General features: G+C 37.6%; 1 protein-coding gene across 2 annotated transcripts in view; it reads right to left on the bottom strand.

The window, feature by feature from the left end:
• LUZP2 (leucine zipper protein 2) overlaps positions 1–18,137 on the bottom strand; it is a 291,793-nt gene that overhangs the window by 68,090 nt on the left and 205,566 nt on the right. For both annotated transcript variants that reach the window (XM_080405373.1, XM_080405374.1), the window contains 2 exons: positions 12,963–13,025; positions 9,607–9,669 (listed from right to left, as the gene is read on the bottom strand). In XM_080405373.1, the coding sequence (XP_080261499.1) occupies positions 9,607–9,669; positions 12,963–13,025 (126 nt within the window). The remainder of the gene's footprint in view (positions 1–9,606; positions 9,670–12,962; positions 13,026–18,137) is intronic.

Raw genomic sequence — 18,137 nt, 5'->3', positions numbered from 1 at the left:
CCAACAGTGTGCTCCTGGCTGTCATGCGTCACCAGATGCTGCAACTTCCGAGAAAGAGCAGTAATTAGAGATTAAGCTATTAAACATATAACTTTACTGATTTTGTATTGAAAACACTGTGAAAAAAAATAAAAATTGCATCAATCTTCCTATCTGGCTTTGCACAAACGAATGTACACAAATGGAATCCGTGCATGAAGTGAGAACGACTCCATAAGTTCTGGTCTTGCAGACAACCTGATCTGCATGTATAACTATCAAATCACTGAATCTGCTACTCACAAATGTTTAGGAATATTAGCACAAAGATGATAGCTCCAGATCTAATAGATGAAGAAAAGCATTTTGCAATACTTGCAGCCATGATGCTGTCTCCTTCAAGAGACCTTTGATAGAAATAATTATTCAAAATAATACAACTGAGGTCATCTCAAGGTCTGGGGCAAATTCCATAATGCTTTTCATAAAATCATAGAATATTGAGTTGGTAGGGACTCAAGGATCATCTGGTCCAATGTTTCTTGGCAAAAGCACAGTCGAGACAAGATGGCCCAGCACCTGTCCAGCTGAATCTAAAGTGTCCAGTGTTGGGGAGTCTGCCACTTCCCTGGGTAGATTGTTCCACTGGCTGATTGTTCTCATTGTGAAATACTGTCCTCTTGTGACCAGCTGAAATCTCCCCAGGAGGGACTTGTACCTATTACCCTTCATCTTTTCCATGTGACTCCTTGTAAAGGAGTCTTCATCCTCTTTGTAGCCACTTTTTAAATAGCGGAACATGGTGATAAGGTCTCCCCTAAGCTTTCTTTTTTCAAGGCTGAACAAACAGAGTTCTCTCAGCCTTTCCTCAGATGGCAGGCTTCCCAAACCTTTGATCATCTTTGTGGCCCTTCTCTGGACCCTCTCCAGCCTGTCCACATCTTTTTTGTACAGCAGGTGATGCCCTTGCCATGCAACCCAGTGTCCTCTTGGCTTTCATTGCCGCAGCAGCACACAACTCATATTGAGCTTGCTGAATGCCAGGACCCCCAGGTCCCTTTCCACAGAGCTGCTCCCCAGCCTGGTAGGTCCCAGCCTGTGCTGCACTCCTGCATTATGTTTTCCTGGGTGCAAGATCTTACATTTGTCTTTTCTGAACTTCGTAAGCTTCTTGTTAGCTCACTCTTCCCACCTATCCACATCTTCCCACGGGGTAGCTCTCCCTTTTGAAGTGTCCACTTCCCCACTCAGTTTGGTGTCATTGGCAAACTTCATCAGGGTACACTTGATCTCATCATCCACATCACTTATGAAGATATTAAATGGTCGTGGGTTTGGGTGGGTTGATATGTGATTTATTTCTACCCGCATCTCCACATTTTTTCAGCCAAATGTAAATGTCATGGTACACAGTACTTCTTTCTGACAAATTGATTTAGGCAAAAGATATTCTTCTCTCTAATACAATTCTGTCCAATTACAGACTGATATGAGTTTTAATTTGATTGTTTTCTGTTAGTCATGGTTGTGCATGATAACTTATTCTTTAAGCTCTAAGATCTAAGTTCCTCACAGACTCAGAAGTGTGGATGAAGAACCTGAAGACTGGAGAATATGTGATACCCATCTTTAGAAAGAGTGAAATTGAAGAGGTCATGAATTATAGATCCATTAGTACAACGTACATTTTTGGACAAGTACTGAAAAAAGAAATCAGACTACCTCTCCAGGGGACAGAGTTTTATTTGGCATATATATAATTCATGAACTCAACAGTGAACTAAACATCTACTTCTTAAATATTCTGGAGACATAAAACCAGAACACCGTGTGTCATAGAAGATGGGATACATCTAAATTTATCCTGACAAACTGGAAAAAAATAGGATGACATTCACCAAAGACAAGTATAAGATGCTAAATACAGATAGGAATAATCAATAAAACAAATATAGAATATAGAACAGAAGGGATGAATGACTCAAGGTGATATCACCACTGAGTATGTCATGTTTTTTGTAGAAAAAGCAGAGAACACTGTGGGTACATCCCGTAAAAAACCTTTTGCTCTGCTTGGCATGACTGAAATGTCCAGCTGGACTTCAGTGTCCATTTTAGAGCATGGCAAATGGACACAGAAAAGAAAGAAAAAAGAAGTTCAAATATTACTAATATGAAGCATTACTGGTGTGCAAACTTGTACTGAGGAGCAAGACTGGAAAATATTCTACATATGTTAATGTAAAAAAGAACACCGAGAGACACAGGATAATAATCTCAAAATACTGTTTTAAAGGAAGGGTTTTAAAAACAAAAATCTACTCTCCCACTCTATGGGAGGTAGCATAGGCTTCTAATAGGCTTCAATTTCAGTAAGGAAGATTAAAGACAGATAAGTTTTTTTTCTATTGCTAGACCTAATAGATTAGAAGAGACCAAAGCATCAGAAATACATAATTTGAACGCTGTGGTTTTTCTTTAAAAAAAAAAACCAACAACAAACAAACAAAAAAACCCAACACAAAAACTAAACCCAAAAAAGAAAACAAAAAACCCCACAACAATTCAATAAGGACTGTGAAAGAATAGCACACATATAATTGAACCTTCTTTGGATTCAGAGAACATGGAATATCCACAGCTTCCTAAGAAGATCGCTTTTGTCAGAACTGAATCAGTGCTGATGGGATTGCCACACACATATAAGAACTTTTGATCTCAGTAAATGCAAAGTAACCTTTCTTATTTAGATATTTAAAAGGAAAAGTCCGTAAGAATATTTTCAGACTTTTCATTTCATCATCTGTCAGAGTCTGCTTGTATGGTGGGCACTTCTCATTTCATCTTCATCCTTTGTGAAAAAAGCAAAGGCTTTTAGAAAAAAATAAACTCAAGCCAGAGAAAAACAGTCCTTTTTTTTTCCCAATAAAATCATCAAATAATAATATACAAGTCACAATAAACCAGTAAGATCAAATTTATCAAACAGAAAACATCATAAAAGTAATAAAAAATATAGCTAAAGAGGTCCAGTTGGCTACTTTCTACTCATTTGTCATTTCCGACAAAGTCAAAGGAAACTTTTCAGAGAACATTTCCTTATCTAAAGTCTTTGATAGTTATTCTTTCAAAACAATATGCTTAAAAGTGCTATACGTTAAATCCATACTAATCTGCAAGTTTCCTCTTCCAGACTATTCAGTTGCTATGCAACGTGCTGAAATCAGCCTGTAGTTTACGGAACTTCTTATCCCTAATAAAGTGACTGGTTTAAGATCTCTGGGGAAGAAAAAAAAAAAAAAAGTCTCTAATATTTTGCATTACATCTATGTTTATAACTGATATTTTATAATAGGGGGTTTGCGTTGTTTTTCCTAAGCAGCACTGTTAAATTTCCCAGGGGAAGTTGCAGGAGATCCAGATGCTGGCGTAGCACAATGGATGAATAACCACACTACAGACTCGAGATCCTGTCGGAAGGTGAGATGACTTGCAGTATTCTCTCAGGTAAGTTGATATGACTGGCCCATAGGAAACCGTCTTGTTTTCTCTTATCATCTCCTTTTAACACTGAGAAGTTACATTTAGCATTACAGGGTGATGCAAAAGCAACAGCAAAGATAAGAGCATTCATTCTGTGCTAAATAAATCAATGTATAAATAAAGGTGAAGGAAGCCAATGCTGCTTTATTGGAAAGCTTTCTGCAAGGGAAGGAGTTTTAAGGTACTTAGAACATAATGAAGAATCCTTCAAAATGTGTTAAACGGACTAAATTTTCAAACGCGCAAGGTCAGCTAAATTCTGCAGTGGACAAAAATTTTAATACAAGCAGGTGCAAACTGTGGGTGAACGTACATTAATGAAGTGGCTGAATATGGGTCAAGCCTGACTGCCAACTGTATACAAATACAACTATTGGAAAACCTGAAATTTTCCATCTTCCTACATGTGCAAGCAGATGAAGCACTTCTGTAAAAGGTTATCACAACTTTACAATTATGTAACCAATTATTTCAAACCCAGACAACAACTTTAATATTTAATACAAGTTCTTTGCTAACTCAGGTCTTTGGTGGTTTTCTGGGTGTATTTTTGTTTGTGTGTTTTTATTTAATCATTTCACCTCTTTCTCCATAGGGAATGCAGAATCTCATAGTCTGTGTTACAGAAATAAATACCTTGCAATTCCAGGAAACGGGTTTACTGTGGCATGTAATTAGCTACTGCTAATGAGGAAAACATATACAGTGGCATCTATTTTACTTTGGAGGAAAGAACAGTATAAATATTTACCACATCCAGTCAGTATGATGTTAAAGCAGTTTCACATCGTTTTGCTTTTCCTTAACTTTATTTACTATAGGAAATGCAAGGTTTAAAATGATTTTCACACATCCAAATAATGAATTGATTGTTGTAGCACTATGTGTTTCAAAGAACTTGGGAAATGGTTTGGACTATAAATGTCAGTTTAGTTAAATAAGTCTTCAAAACATAGGTTTTGCCCCTTATGTATAAAGTCAGTTCAGGTGTTTCCCAGGCAGAAATACTTTCTTGAAACAAGTCCTTGAAAGAAAAAAAAAAAAACAACAACAAAAAAAAAAACCCAAACCCAACATTATCTTTAACCTGCCTTCTCTTTCTTATATAAGTCTGTGTAAGCACTTATAAGACAAGCCTAAATATGAGCTGTTGGTATGGTACTGCTTAGTTGTTCAGAGGTATTAAGCACTCAGTACCTGAAACTCTATTTAGGAGCACAGAAGAGAACTGAAGGTAAATGACAATCTTGCTCTTCATCTGCAATAATGCACTTCATAGAAATGTCTGAGTTGGAGAGTACCCCCACGGAAAACAAGCTGGACCGCTGTGAGGAGCAGCAGAGCTTGTCAAGCTTTGGGAGCAAGGCTGTCCCCTTCGGTCCCTCCTTCCCTCTTCCCTCCCCTGTTCTTCCCTCCCAGTCACCCTCACCAGCTCCCTGCCTGCCCCCTTCTTTCTCTATTTGAGCACCTCTGCGCCCACTGCTTCCCCATGCCACTCATCTCCCAGCCCTGCGCTGGTCTTCCCAGACCTCCACTCGTCTGATGCTATCACCTGGTGGCTCTAAAATTGTGGAGAGGTCTAAGGACCCCCAGGACCACAGGCAGGTTGTTAGTCAGTGTAAATACCCACCCTGACAGCTACGCTTCAGGAACCGGCCACGTTCATGTATCCCACTGGAGCAAACATGCTTTGCTCCTCAGAGGAAGGTGCGTAACTATAAACCGTCTCATGATAAGACCATGTAAGGAAGGAACACTTATTAGCAATTACCTAATTTGTTGTGAGGCAGATGCTATTTACTTGCTTATCTAAATTTATATTCTACTATGGAACAAAGATTAAGTATGTCTGCAGGCTAGGTGCATTTAGCTGCTGCTCACATGTTAACATTTTTTTTTTTTTTGGACTGTCTATCAATATATTTTGTCTCAGAATTTAAATGACAAAAAGGAAAACAGATGAAGCAGTAGATGAGATTCATACTTCTAGAACTCTGAAGCAAAACCCTTAGAAATTCATAACAAAAGTAGTACGCAAAGATATACTCAAGCCATAACAGTGAACCATTCTCACCTTGCACATTTAAAAGAACAGCAGCTTCAAAAATACAGGATACTTGTATAAACTGATAGTGGAAGTTATTGCTAATTTGTTTTTCTTCATCTCTTTTTCCTGTCAGACACAGACATATGTTTACACATCATGAACAAAATCACAAATTATTTTTAATTCTTTTTTAATTTAGTAAAAGATGACTTCTTCTAGGGCAGTTTAGCCAAATTATGGGAAAACAGTTAATGAAGGACGAATAATTTCAAAACAAGTGGTTATGAATGCCTGAAACAAATGCAAACCTCCATTTAGCAAAGCATTTAAACTTAGGAGTACTCCACTGAATCAGGGGTTTAGGACCATAATTAAATTATTGCAAATAAGAGTGGAATCATTCAGAATTAGTAAGTACCTACTTACAAATGCAGCTATAAAATTAAGAAGCACGACTGAAAATTTGTATTAATCATCCTTTATTTTTCTCATTATATCAGAAAGCAAATTTCAACTTTTGTCAACTATAAGGATACCACGCTGCATGGTTTAAGGGACTGAACTCTGACATAGAGACAGGAGCTCAAATTCTTATCTCAGTAGATATACTGACTATTTCTATGACCTTGAGTGAGTCACATTTTCTGTGACTTTCACTGTGTATCTGTCATATGGCATTATATCATGGAGAGAGAGAAAAATATAAATATACATACACACATGCCACATAATTAATCAGCTAGATTACAAAACACTTTGAAAATCTAACAGTAAATACATGCCATATATGATGAACTCATTTTATATTTACTACCACTTGTTATGTTACTGTTACACAATGGTAAAAGTAGATATAAATTTAACAGTTCACTGGACTACTAAAGGAGAAAGCTGTCTCCCGCTCATTGAATCCCCAGAAGTGTAGTCAGTACAGTCATTCACAGTAAGTTACCAGAATTTAAGAACTAGTTTCTTGATGTTGACTGTGCAAAATAAAAAGCAAACAATCCCTCCATACTTACTTCACATACATATGCGCAACTAATTCCACTACAGAAAGGAAGTTTAAGACACACAAACTGAAGCATGCCCTCATGCCCTTTCGAAATCTAGCAGCCTGAAGGTCCGTCCTTCTGGTGCACTGCTAGGAGAAGCTTCCAACGTTTAGAGCTATGCAGGGAACAGAATTCCCTGAAGTCCTCATAAGACACATAGAAAATGTGAGTTTTAATGGGGTGGGAGCGCGGGCGAACTGGTACAAGTCCAGTAACATGACAACTGGGAGCCAGGAGCTTGCCACGCACACCACTCGTGTCTGTGCTGGCACAGGACTATCCATCCACTGCTTTAATCTTTTATCAGAAAGAATTGGAGCTTCACAGAACAGCCTCAACAGCAATGGTAACATGAAATCTGTTCAGTTTCTAGTATCCAAGGAGCTAGAAATGACATGCCACCTGTTCTTGCCCAGACCTAGCAGACCCTCTCTGATCAGACAGACATTAAAAAAGCTTTGCACCCTGTACCGAATGGCTCCTGCTCTGCTCGCTGTGACTGCCTTTAGACCTGAAACACACACCAAACAGCACACTGGATCCACCCTTTCCCTCATCTCAAACAATCATTTGGGAGAACAGCATAAGCTTGCTGTTCCCTTTTCATCATAAATCACATTTCCTTAGTCAGGAAAAAGATCCACAAATAAACCCGACAAAAATATTTCTGGCTGCACTAAAAGGATATATCAAATTGACAAATCAGGCAGGCAGTTTCATACAGAATTGCACAGGGTCAAGAAATATTTCAGGTATTTGCACAGTCAGTTCTCAGTGCACAGGACTTCAGAATGCATTTCACAATTCATTGACACCATCCATCTAAAGTTGTCAAAGCATTTTTAATTACTCCCTAAAAGGCAGTTAACTTTTCCCTCTTTTGCTAGTAAGTGCATTCAGAGCAGAATTCACCCTATGTAACCTGGCACCTACATGCAAGCTGGTAGCCCCAGTATTCCTTCAAATCCAGAACTATGTCTGTTCAATGTAGATTGAAGAGTTTAAGGCATAAATCGTGCTGTCAAATGTAGACGTGATCTTTAGGAGATGTTTGCCAGACCCCCCCCAGCAGTACGGAACAGCTCTGCCAGGCTCGGCAGTGGACCCCGCAGTGCAGACAGCCGTGCCCGGGCAGGTGAGACTCACTTTTGTTCACATTTGCACAGGACACATTTTCCCCCTTGTAACACAGGTCCCTGCCTCCCCTCCACCCAGACACTGATTTTCACGTCGCACCGCAACTGCTGCACTGTCACAGGTTACGAAAAGATGGGGTGAAGGTGGATTTCATTTTGTGTGTGCCGGTGACTGGCCAGACTGCCTCCCTCATTTATCCACTTCTTCATGCTCATGCCTGCCTTCCCTTCTGTAAGCTGTTTTTGGGTGGGCAGCACTCAGGAAGCGTTCCCTTGCTAGGCATTGCTACACATCCCAGCATAATTCAGGTCCATTTTGGGGATCACTGCATATTAGCATAATCAAAACAAGTAGATCGTAGTACTTGAACAACCCTTTTGCTTCAGCCAAGGAAAACATGCTTTCACACCAAGGGGAGATTAGAAGATATAACCATTTTCTCTGAATTATATCTAAACGGAATGTAAAAAAAAAAAAAAAAGCACATTGGTTTTGTTAACGCTAGCTGGTATTAAAATTTAACTGCCTAAATGTATACCATGCCTAGTTTTTATCTCTAAATGTAGTCCCCTGTTTTGGGCCTTATGATGGTCAGTAATAAATGTTCCTGAAAAAATTTGGAATCGACCTGTGTATGGGGGGAATGGAAGTACAAAAAAAAAAAAAAAAAAAAAAAAAGGAAAACCCAAACCCACGCAAATCACACTGTGTATTTTAAATGCCCTGTGTTATTTCCTTTTTACAGTACTATATTTTAAATGCCCTGTGTTATTTCCTTTTTACAGTACTACATATACAATAGAGAGACAACAGAGAGACAGTAGAGAGACTTAAATACTTCCAGAAGGCAATTTGGACCTCATATTGAGATAAATATAAATTACTTTCTGTGTAATTCTAGCTCTAGTCACTTTGAAGATGACTACTTATCTTCATCCTTTATGCCAGGAAAAAAACCCACACAACTCAATTAGCAGCCTCCAGTCAGGTACCCTGAATCTCTCTCCTTCTTTAACAGGGATTAACATTAACATCTCCCGTGTTAACAAGGACTTGATGCCCTTCAGCAAAATGTTTGTATCTTTTGTCCTTCCACTGCCCTTTCTTTTTTGTTTTGTTCAAACATGCTAGCTAGACAGGCTATTCATTTGGATTGTATAAACCACAGACATTTCATTTTTTTTCCAGAGATTTCAGTTTGGTAAATGTCTCTGCCTATAGCAGGAATTTGGATCCAGGGACCTAAGGAATGTTCCATTACTCAACCTTATCACAAAGAGAGTATTGCTATAAGTGTTAATAATTGATATTGCCATGGAGAACTGCTAACCGAAGAATAACCAAGAACCATCTGTAAAATATTCTACTGTTCAGTTAGAACGATGAAAAACATGTTACAGAATCTATGGAATAGGGCAATAGTTTTTGCTCACCAGCAGCAAACTAGAACATTGTTTTATGTAAACATGTAAATACAGATATTCATAAACAAAATACTTGCCACTGCTTTTGTCTATTTAAAAACAAAGACACCAGACAACTTTTTAGGCTTTGAATCTTCTCTTCCATGCCTCAGAAAGCAATCTAATAAAAAGCAGTGTCCCTGGTATAGTGGTTTGCGGAGAAAAAAAGAGAGACAGAGAGAGATAAACGAAAATGGATGATATTTTTGAAATTGCATTACGGTGTAATGCCTGTCTTTGGTGCTTTAAGCTCCTTTTGGTATGGTGAGAAGGAAATGATTCCTTAGAAGTACAGTAATCAAGGCAGCTATCATACTCTTAGATTACTTCAATGCTATATTAACCATAATACTTTAGCTAACTGTAGTGAAATACAAATTACCTTAAAAATCAGGTCCTTTTTCCCATAGCGAAGCTCTTTCAGCTGGGCTTGGATCTTTTTTGACTGAAAGTGAAGATAATAAAATCAGGGTGTTCTTATTTTAAATATTTACTGTCAAGATCAGAAAAAAACCCATAGCAAGTTCAGATAACAATAAAAACTAGGTCAGTTTTAAACTCAGAAAAATAACCAAAATCAATGTAAATTGCTTTTCCAGGGCATCATGTCTACACCAGGAAAAAGCATCAAGGAAATTGTAACCTGGCACGCACCTAGAGCACACACCTGAGTTAGCACTATTGTGCATAGCCGTTTGGCCTGCATATTTTAGACACGAGATGTTACTAATACTTTCCATGAAACATAACTGAAGGCATCACCTTTAAAGTAAACAACCTTTTTTTTTTTTCTTAAAGGGAAAAAGATTCCACAGCATCGCACAAGTTCTTCTTTGCAATGACCAGGGACTCGCAGTTGGTATCCACATGAACCAGGTTCTCAGTTTGTGACCATGTCCTCTAAAACAGGCATAGTTACACTGATTTGTATCACCTTAGAATGATATTTTAAATATTGTTAGATCTGTCCTTAAAATAATTTTAAATAATAGTCTATACATTCTTTTATTTAAACAAAATATAATAAAAATGTTCTGAGATAGTTGGTTTTTCTTTCATACTGCACCCGACTATCCTACGAGCATTATTTCACCCTTTATCAAATAATCCTGTCAAAATAATAATTTCTTTTTAATAAAATCCACAGTTTCAACTGTTAGTCAATAAGTTTTCTTGCATTAGTTAATGCCAAATGTTTAGAACTCTTTGGAATGGATTAGAAGTCTATCCCACATTTACTGTAGCAGCTTATCCATAAATGTAACATATTACAGATGGCAGTATAGCTTTCATAAATTGCAGCTTCTAGAAAGATTTGATGTTTCCAATTGGTGCAGTCAAATTCAGTGGCAGACTTGTGGGAACGATGAATGAATCACAAGATAAAATTTAAGAAGCTGCTTTAAATATTTAAGAAGTCAGACCAAATCGGTTAGTGAATTCTATAACATCTGAAACCAATAGCCAAGATCAGTTCAATTCTTTCTTCTGCAGCTATATCTGCTTTGATTTCATCTACACAGCAGAAAGTGCCAAAAGCACTGTCCTCTGATCTGGACAATGCAATTCGTAGAGCCATGGAATATATTTCACAGTGACTAAAGAACAATGAGAAAATCTTGACCACCTTTAATTGTTCTGGGAGTCCTGCTTAAGAAAACACAGTCTCTCTGACATACAAGGTATCCAAAATGGCTATAAAGGAATCTAAGAGTTAGAACTGAGGCACTCATACACTAAATCACAAACCTATGATGAAAATAAGAGATCTAGAGCCAAAGGTATTCAACATCTAAGTGACCCAAAAGCACGTATATGACCTGTAATACTTTATGATAAAATTTGGTTGTTTTGTGGTTTTTCTGTGCTTCTAGGGAGAGGACTTATAAAACTGACACCTTTCAGTGCAGTCAGATGAGTAAGATCGTTGTTAGACATAGGATGACAGTGATCTCAAAACCACAGCATAGGGGAATATTCCCCTGGCACATGCCCCTTTCCGTGTCCTGGGAAGCCCAAGGTTTGCAGCATCCTGCCTTCCTCTTGCCAGGGCTCTGAATTCTTGGAGAAAACCCAGCCATGTAAGCTGTGCAGGATGACAAGCATGCTCCCATTTCTGCAACTGGACAAGGAATCACAGCGCTCACGAAACTTGTTTGTGTGCAGCCTGAGAAAGCAGGAGCTTCCTGGTGGGCAATTCTATCTATGAAGTGTATTTGATCTAATAATTGAAAGGACACCAATTTCAAACATTAGTTATGCTTAGTGAGTATAGTACTTAATTAAAGAACAGAAAACACGCTGTGTTTCTCTGACTGACACTACCTAACTGGTAGAACAAGCAAAAAGGGATGATCCTGTAGCATCTTTGCTTGTTCTAATGGCACTAACCCTCTTAGAAGCCACAGATTTCTCAGGATGATTCATAGAGTCAGAGATCCTTAAGGTTTAAAATACACTCACAGTCTGCTGCCTTGAGTGTTAGTTACCTTAGGTTCGGTTTTCTGAAATTCTCTGACAGCCAGGCTTGTCACACTACAATAAATTCAATTTAATCTTAGGCTTTGCCCTTAGATTTAAAGAAATTTATGTCGCAAATATTAAAGAAGACATAATAAGGGAAAAGATCTTCAAGCTAATTTCCAAACATTAAAAATGTTACACAGCTAGGAAAAACAAATTTGAAAAAGAGCGGCTAACAGAAAGCTATGTTGCTTACACTGGATTTTTTTAAGCAGGAACGGGAAGGAAATCTATTTGCATTCATATACTGTGGCATGTTTGAAAGCAACAGTGATGGTATAGGAAGATAACAGATTTTGACAAGCTAGAAAAAAAAATACCCCACAGAACCCTATTATTTCCTGTCATTGAGGATTTCTCATAAACTGTGGTTGCAGATCTTCAGTTAGGCTAAATAGCTAATATAAACAGAAATCGCTGTTTTGACCTCATCCTAAGTTTTGACTTTTAAGTTAAAAGCTACAGTCTTTAATGAAGAAAACACTTTCAACCACGATTATGAAAATTTTAGTCAAGAAGAAAAGTAGTATGCTTCTATTTCACTCTGGCAAGTTGCAACAACTTTCACAGAAAGGATGTATGCAAAAAACATGACTGAAGTAACGTAAAAGAGTAAATCAGATTCATATATAGTAATATCCTCTTTCATGAAAACTTAAACAGCTAAAGGAACTGCTCACATTAACAGTTACTTGTACATTTATGCATTTGCAAAAAAATAGGGCTTTTGTATTATCAACTGTTAGGTCTTCAGTAGAGGGGAGATTTCTTTCCCTCTTGTTTCATAAAGTAACTGGTTTCTCCCTGAAGTACTAAAACATTCTAGGAATCCATACCAATAAATCTTTCTTGTCTCTATAAGTTAATTTCAAAACAGGCATTTAGCTATTCCTCTTAGTCTAGGCATGGAAAAGAAATCAGTTTTATGTATGTTATAGATGTACAATATATATCTATCTACAGAGCTATATATACTTTTCATAAGCATGCCCAAACTTTGTTGATCTAAAGCTCGAGTTTGCAGCTTGCTTTCTAATATGCTTAATATTCCACCACTTCTAGTGAAGTCACAGAAATGAGTTAAGATGAGAGCACTTTAGGAACACTCACCACACACACATAATATATAATCTATACCAGAACCTCAGTAAAAAGACTTTGATGCAAGCTTCTTTTGTATATGTTACATTTTGAATACATAGGAACCTCACTTACCTCTTCTGCATGAATACCACAAAGCTTGTTTCCTGACAAGAGCTTGTTTTTGAGGCTTTTGTTCTGAGAAGGGGGAAAAAAAAAAAGTTTTATTCCTGAGAGTTACTGAAATATTAAGGGACCCTTTAACTATTTGATGGTATTGGTTTTATTTTATACATGGATAAAACCTTCCAGTTACCAGCAAAGACACAGTAAGAAAACAAAATAGATGCATCATGGCACAATATTCTCTCTTACAGAATTCTAAAAGGGTATGACTTGACATTAAAACTTGTTTTCACACAAACAGGACCATACATGAGGAACCTTCCAAAATACTTGAAATCTAGATTGGATATGCTGAGGTAAAAAAACAAAGAAAAAACCCTCTAATCCTTACCTGGTGTCAACAGCATAGCTCAACATAATTTTCAGTAAATCATTATGACAACTGAGTAACAGGGCCAAGATCTTATTGTTCAACCTTGATGATCAAATTCATGGGGCCTTTTTGTTAAATATCAAAATTTAAAACTACAAGTAATCAAAAACTGTAGAAGGTTAGCTATCTGATAACATTGTGCCAACTCAATACGCTTTTTCTTGTAGGTGTTTTAAATGTATTCCTTCTCATTTTCAGGGCAAATAATAAACCTTGATAACATGAATTTTCAATAGTGTGCTAGTTCTTTCTACACTCCTCACTCCTACCACCCCATAACTGACAGTCAAGGGTGAAGACTTCTCTGCAGTGTGGACATCTTTCAAAATTGTTCAGAAATGCAAATATTCAAAAAACCGATCTTCAAGTGCTTGACACAACATGCTTACACTAAAGAGAAATTAAAACCACCATAACCAACTACTTCTGTGCCAATAACTGTAAAACAACATACAGAAACTCAGCCCACCACATTCCAGGAATGTCTATTTGTTCCTGAACAGCAATAGCTTTCTTGAATATTATGCACAAGAACAAGCTGCATTCGAGAAAAAATGCTAATTCCATCCGGTTCCAATTCAGGTCCCATCCCACTGAAACACTGGAAGCTTGATTTCCAGGAATATAAGCTTGGAGTTTTTCTTGAAAAAGCCTTTCTTATTAAAGATGCAAATGCAAAGAAAGGAAAATTCCATATAAAACCTCATTTGCACAGTTCCAAAATAAGGAGAAGATACACCATCGTTTCACACATTTGCTGTTTCTATCTGCTGTGCACCAACACACACTGCTGCAGAGACAATAAATCTTTTCCAGCTGTTTGACACAGGTGCCCACGGTTCTGTAACGCAACAGAAAGGATCTGGGATCTTACTTTGCATGAGACAACCTAGATTCTCCCTCGCAAAATTTGATTTGCAAAGGGCCAGGTTTGTGGAGAGAGAGTTGCTCTGCTTAGTCTCACAGCCAATTAGGTTTTGTTCTTTATTTGAAAATGACATTGTAGCTCACCACAGAGCAACACCTGGTTGTACTACCTAGTGTAGAAATAGAGAATAAGACAGTTGGCTCTGCACAAAGGGAACTGGGTAACAGTGATGAACAAGATGAACAAAGATAAGCCAAATAGAGACCAAAGAGATGAAACACACCCAACGTATCTGTTGCTCACCAGGGCTAGGTACATCTAAAGAGCTCTGTTGTACTGTGGTCCCACAGTAGATGTGGTAGGTTTCACATAAAAGATCACCGTCGTCTCTTGGGGTGATGGCCAAACAGATTGGCCAAAGGCACTGCTTCATTCAGGAATTGCACTTAATTAACCCAGGAAGTCAAGTCATCACTTTGCCTTGACTAACTAGCTTCATTATCCCTTCAGTCTCGTTACAGCCTGGCAGTGGTTCTTTTAGGTAACAGACCCTACCCATACTGCAGAACTGAAGTAAGAACGAGTTGTAATCCTGACATTTTTACTCATTTATCTTCCTTTTGCCAAGCAGAAGCTACTATAAAAAATACTTCTAGTAATACATTAATACCTCACAATTAATTTCTACACGGGCTGTTTTGAGAAGACCCTGCAGTAACGCAGAACATGAAGGACTGGATGCCTACCACCTCGACAGGACACACATTGGATTAGATGGTCATGACAATTTCCACATTTTGTGTTAAAGTAGCCTGGCAAAAGAATATAGTGAAAAGAATTTGTTCAAAAACAAAATTTGATGAAAATATTTTAAGTTAGGAGATGGACTCCATTTTGGAGATTTAGCTAGCCTGTCTCATTATCCAGTCTATTAGCAACAAAACAAAAACCAGGGTTACCAGAATGCATGCAAAATAGCTGTGATTTAATCTGCAGTTTATTTTTTTTCTAAAAATGAGAACAAGCATTAAAGCTTACAACTATTGAGATATGGTAAGTAGGAGCTTGTCAGAGGTGGATGACAACCTCTTGCTTGCAGTTTCAGTGATGTTATGTTACTTCACAAATCACATGTCAGTGTCAAAAAAAGCTTTGCATCCTGATTAATAGTAGTAATTTTCTATAGCAGAATGTGAAGTACACCAGAAAAAACACATTAACTATGACAAAGCCTGGTTTGATCAGGATTCTAAATTAAATGTTGCAAAATGAAAAGTCTGATCAGGTACATATTCTGTAAATTTGCTAGAGAGGGGCTATTCAAAATCAGATTAATTAATCAATGACATTTTTAGGTTACAAATGCTGATTAAGTCAGGGCAGAAGTTGACTTCTAAGTATTAGATAAGCATTCAAGATTATGCTGCTGCTTCTCCTATTAAACATTCTTCAAAGAACAACAGCAAAGAAGATAAACTAACCAGAATTCTACATAGTTTTTACTTCAGATATTTCATTTGTTATCAAGTACTTTAATGCAAAAAGTCTTGGACATTTGAAGTTTAAAAACCCTTAAAAATTTAAGGAATGAATTAAGTATCTGTAAACAGGTCTTTAATAGCCTCTTTTAAAATTATAGTGAAAAATTGTTTTAATTGGACATGGCCTTTTAGATTTAGAGAAAGGATACCATTACATTAAAAATAAGTAGGTGTTTTAATGCATGTTAACATCTTAGAAAGCTTATAGCACGAACTATTAGCTGGAATGTTTGTATGTAATCGTATTGTTAAGACAATTAAAACCTTTTAGCTCATTTACACCAGTACTATCAGTGCATCCCTAAATTCAGCTGCAGAAAACTGCTGTCAGTGGTTGCCACACGCCCAAGAATCCTGCTGTCTCTTCCCATGCAGTTGATTCCTACTGTCCTTCCACCTACGCTCAAGAAATGCGAGTACCGCATCTATTCTGCATCCTGCAAAAACGTGAGAAGTCTCAGTGACAACTTGTCAGATTTGTTAACATATTCTGCACAGAGCTTCCGTACTGAAAATAAAAAACTTTCTGCCTCATTCCTAAATAAATTTGTCAGTCAGTCCCTGGGCACTTTTTTTTCCCCTTTCCTCTTATGCCGACATAACACTCACATGTTTTGTTTGGGTTCTGGTATTATTTTCAATATATGAGACTAGGCTTAATCGAAGCTGAATTCATTACATGAACATTGACCATAACCCTGTATTTAGGTTGCCTAAAGATTTCCCACTGATATAAAGGCATAGAAAAGAAGCTGTAGCATCATAGCTGCTTTGCCTGCGTGCCTTTGGGACCTGCACAGAAAAAAACCACCACCCTTGCTCGTTGGCTGGAGAGGTACATATTCTTTTCTGGTCCTGACTTTGGAAAACAATCCCTTCAGTTCTGTTGGCTCTTCTCCTGAATCAAAGGGCAGCAGCCAGCCAAAGTAATGGCAAAACATCTGAAGAGATGCACCCATGTTATTACAAAAGCAATAATCCCTACCATGACAAACTGAGCACACATCACTTCTCCAGAGAAAGGGAAGAGAGGGAAATAAAATTCAGAGAGATACAACTGTGTTAGCATTCTTGGAAAGCAATAACCATGACAACAGTGGTCTTTCGTTTTCATTCTGTTAAAGAGTTTTACTAACTTCTAGCTCAATAAAATTCAGGTGTCGTTCACTCTCTTATCTCTTTCTCCCTACGATATCAATGCATGATGGCTGAAAGGTGTGACACAGGTGGTTTTAGTAAACTTTTCTTCTTTAATTCTCATCTCCCTATTAGATAACTTGGACAAAGACTTAAAAAGAAAACCACGAACTATACTATTGAAAGCTCAAAAGCAGCACTGCTACAGCTGCAGTTTTAGTTCCTTTTCTGCAAACTCATTTTATTAAAATCATTAATTACATAACTAAATATTGTATTTTTCATAATATCCCTTTCCTCATTTAGCATACACAATAAACACCTCATGGGGCAAGAGTCACATTTTATAAGGCATTGTTAAATGTGACAAACTACACCTGGGTCCAGTTTAAAGCTGTTTATTATTATTGTAAATATAAAGTTATGGGGATTACCATTTTTCTGAGGTATTGTATATTTTACTAACAGAAGGGTAAAATTACGCCACTGATGTAAAATGCACAAATTTTCAACTGTCATTTCTTGAAGTTAGGTTACCTTGGCCTCTGACCACACAGATGAGTGCTTTAATACTTTTGTATTTGTGTTTCATAATTTGAAACACCAGCGTTATCTCAGAACAGGGTCAGGACCTCAACCCAGGATGAACAAACTATACAATGTAGACATCATCAGTACAAAACAGTTTAGTTTGTCTGCTAGCCTTTGAAAGCACGAGGACAAAAACATGTTCAAGGAAAGAAAATAATTTTCTCTTTCAGAAAATTATTCCCAGCAATCAGCTTCAATTCAGACATTTTATCTGAGGTCTGACAGCGGTTGTTTGTTGTATACAAGACAAATTTGGCTCTGCCTCCTCTTGATGAATAGCCCAAATCAAACCATGCTGAGCTGCTGCTCATCATTGGAACATTTCTCTCTTACAGGCATCCTTTAAAAAAAATAATAAAAAAAGAACAAACAAAAACCCAACAATAAAACCCCCAAACAAACCCAAGAACAACAAAATCCCTTGGACTCTGCTCAGCAGGAGGGTCAGGGTGCATTGCCAAGATGCACCATCCACACCCTCCTGTTAAACCAGAGCAGCTCACAGCACCCTTGGGAGGGAAACCAGAAGACAGCAATAGACCAAAATCAAATATCCTGCCTTAGCTGATATCACAATGTACTGGTACCCATTCGGCTTTGGGTATTAGCTTTGT

Source organism: Falco punctatus (assembly GCF_963210335.1).
Source record: "Falco punctatus genome assembly, chromosome: 10".
NCBI lineage: Eukaryota > Metazoa > Chordata > Aves > Falconiformes > Falconidae > Falco > Falco punctatus.
The sequence above is the reverse complement of the archived record's forward strand: the minus strand, read 5'-3'. Positions and strand labels throughout refer to the sequence as shown.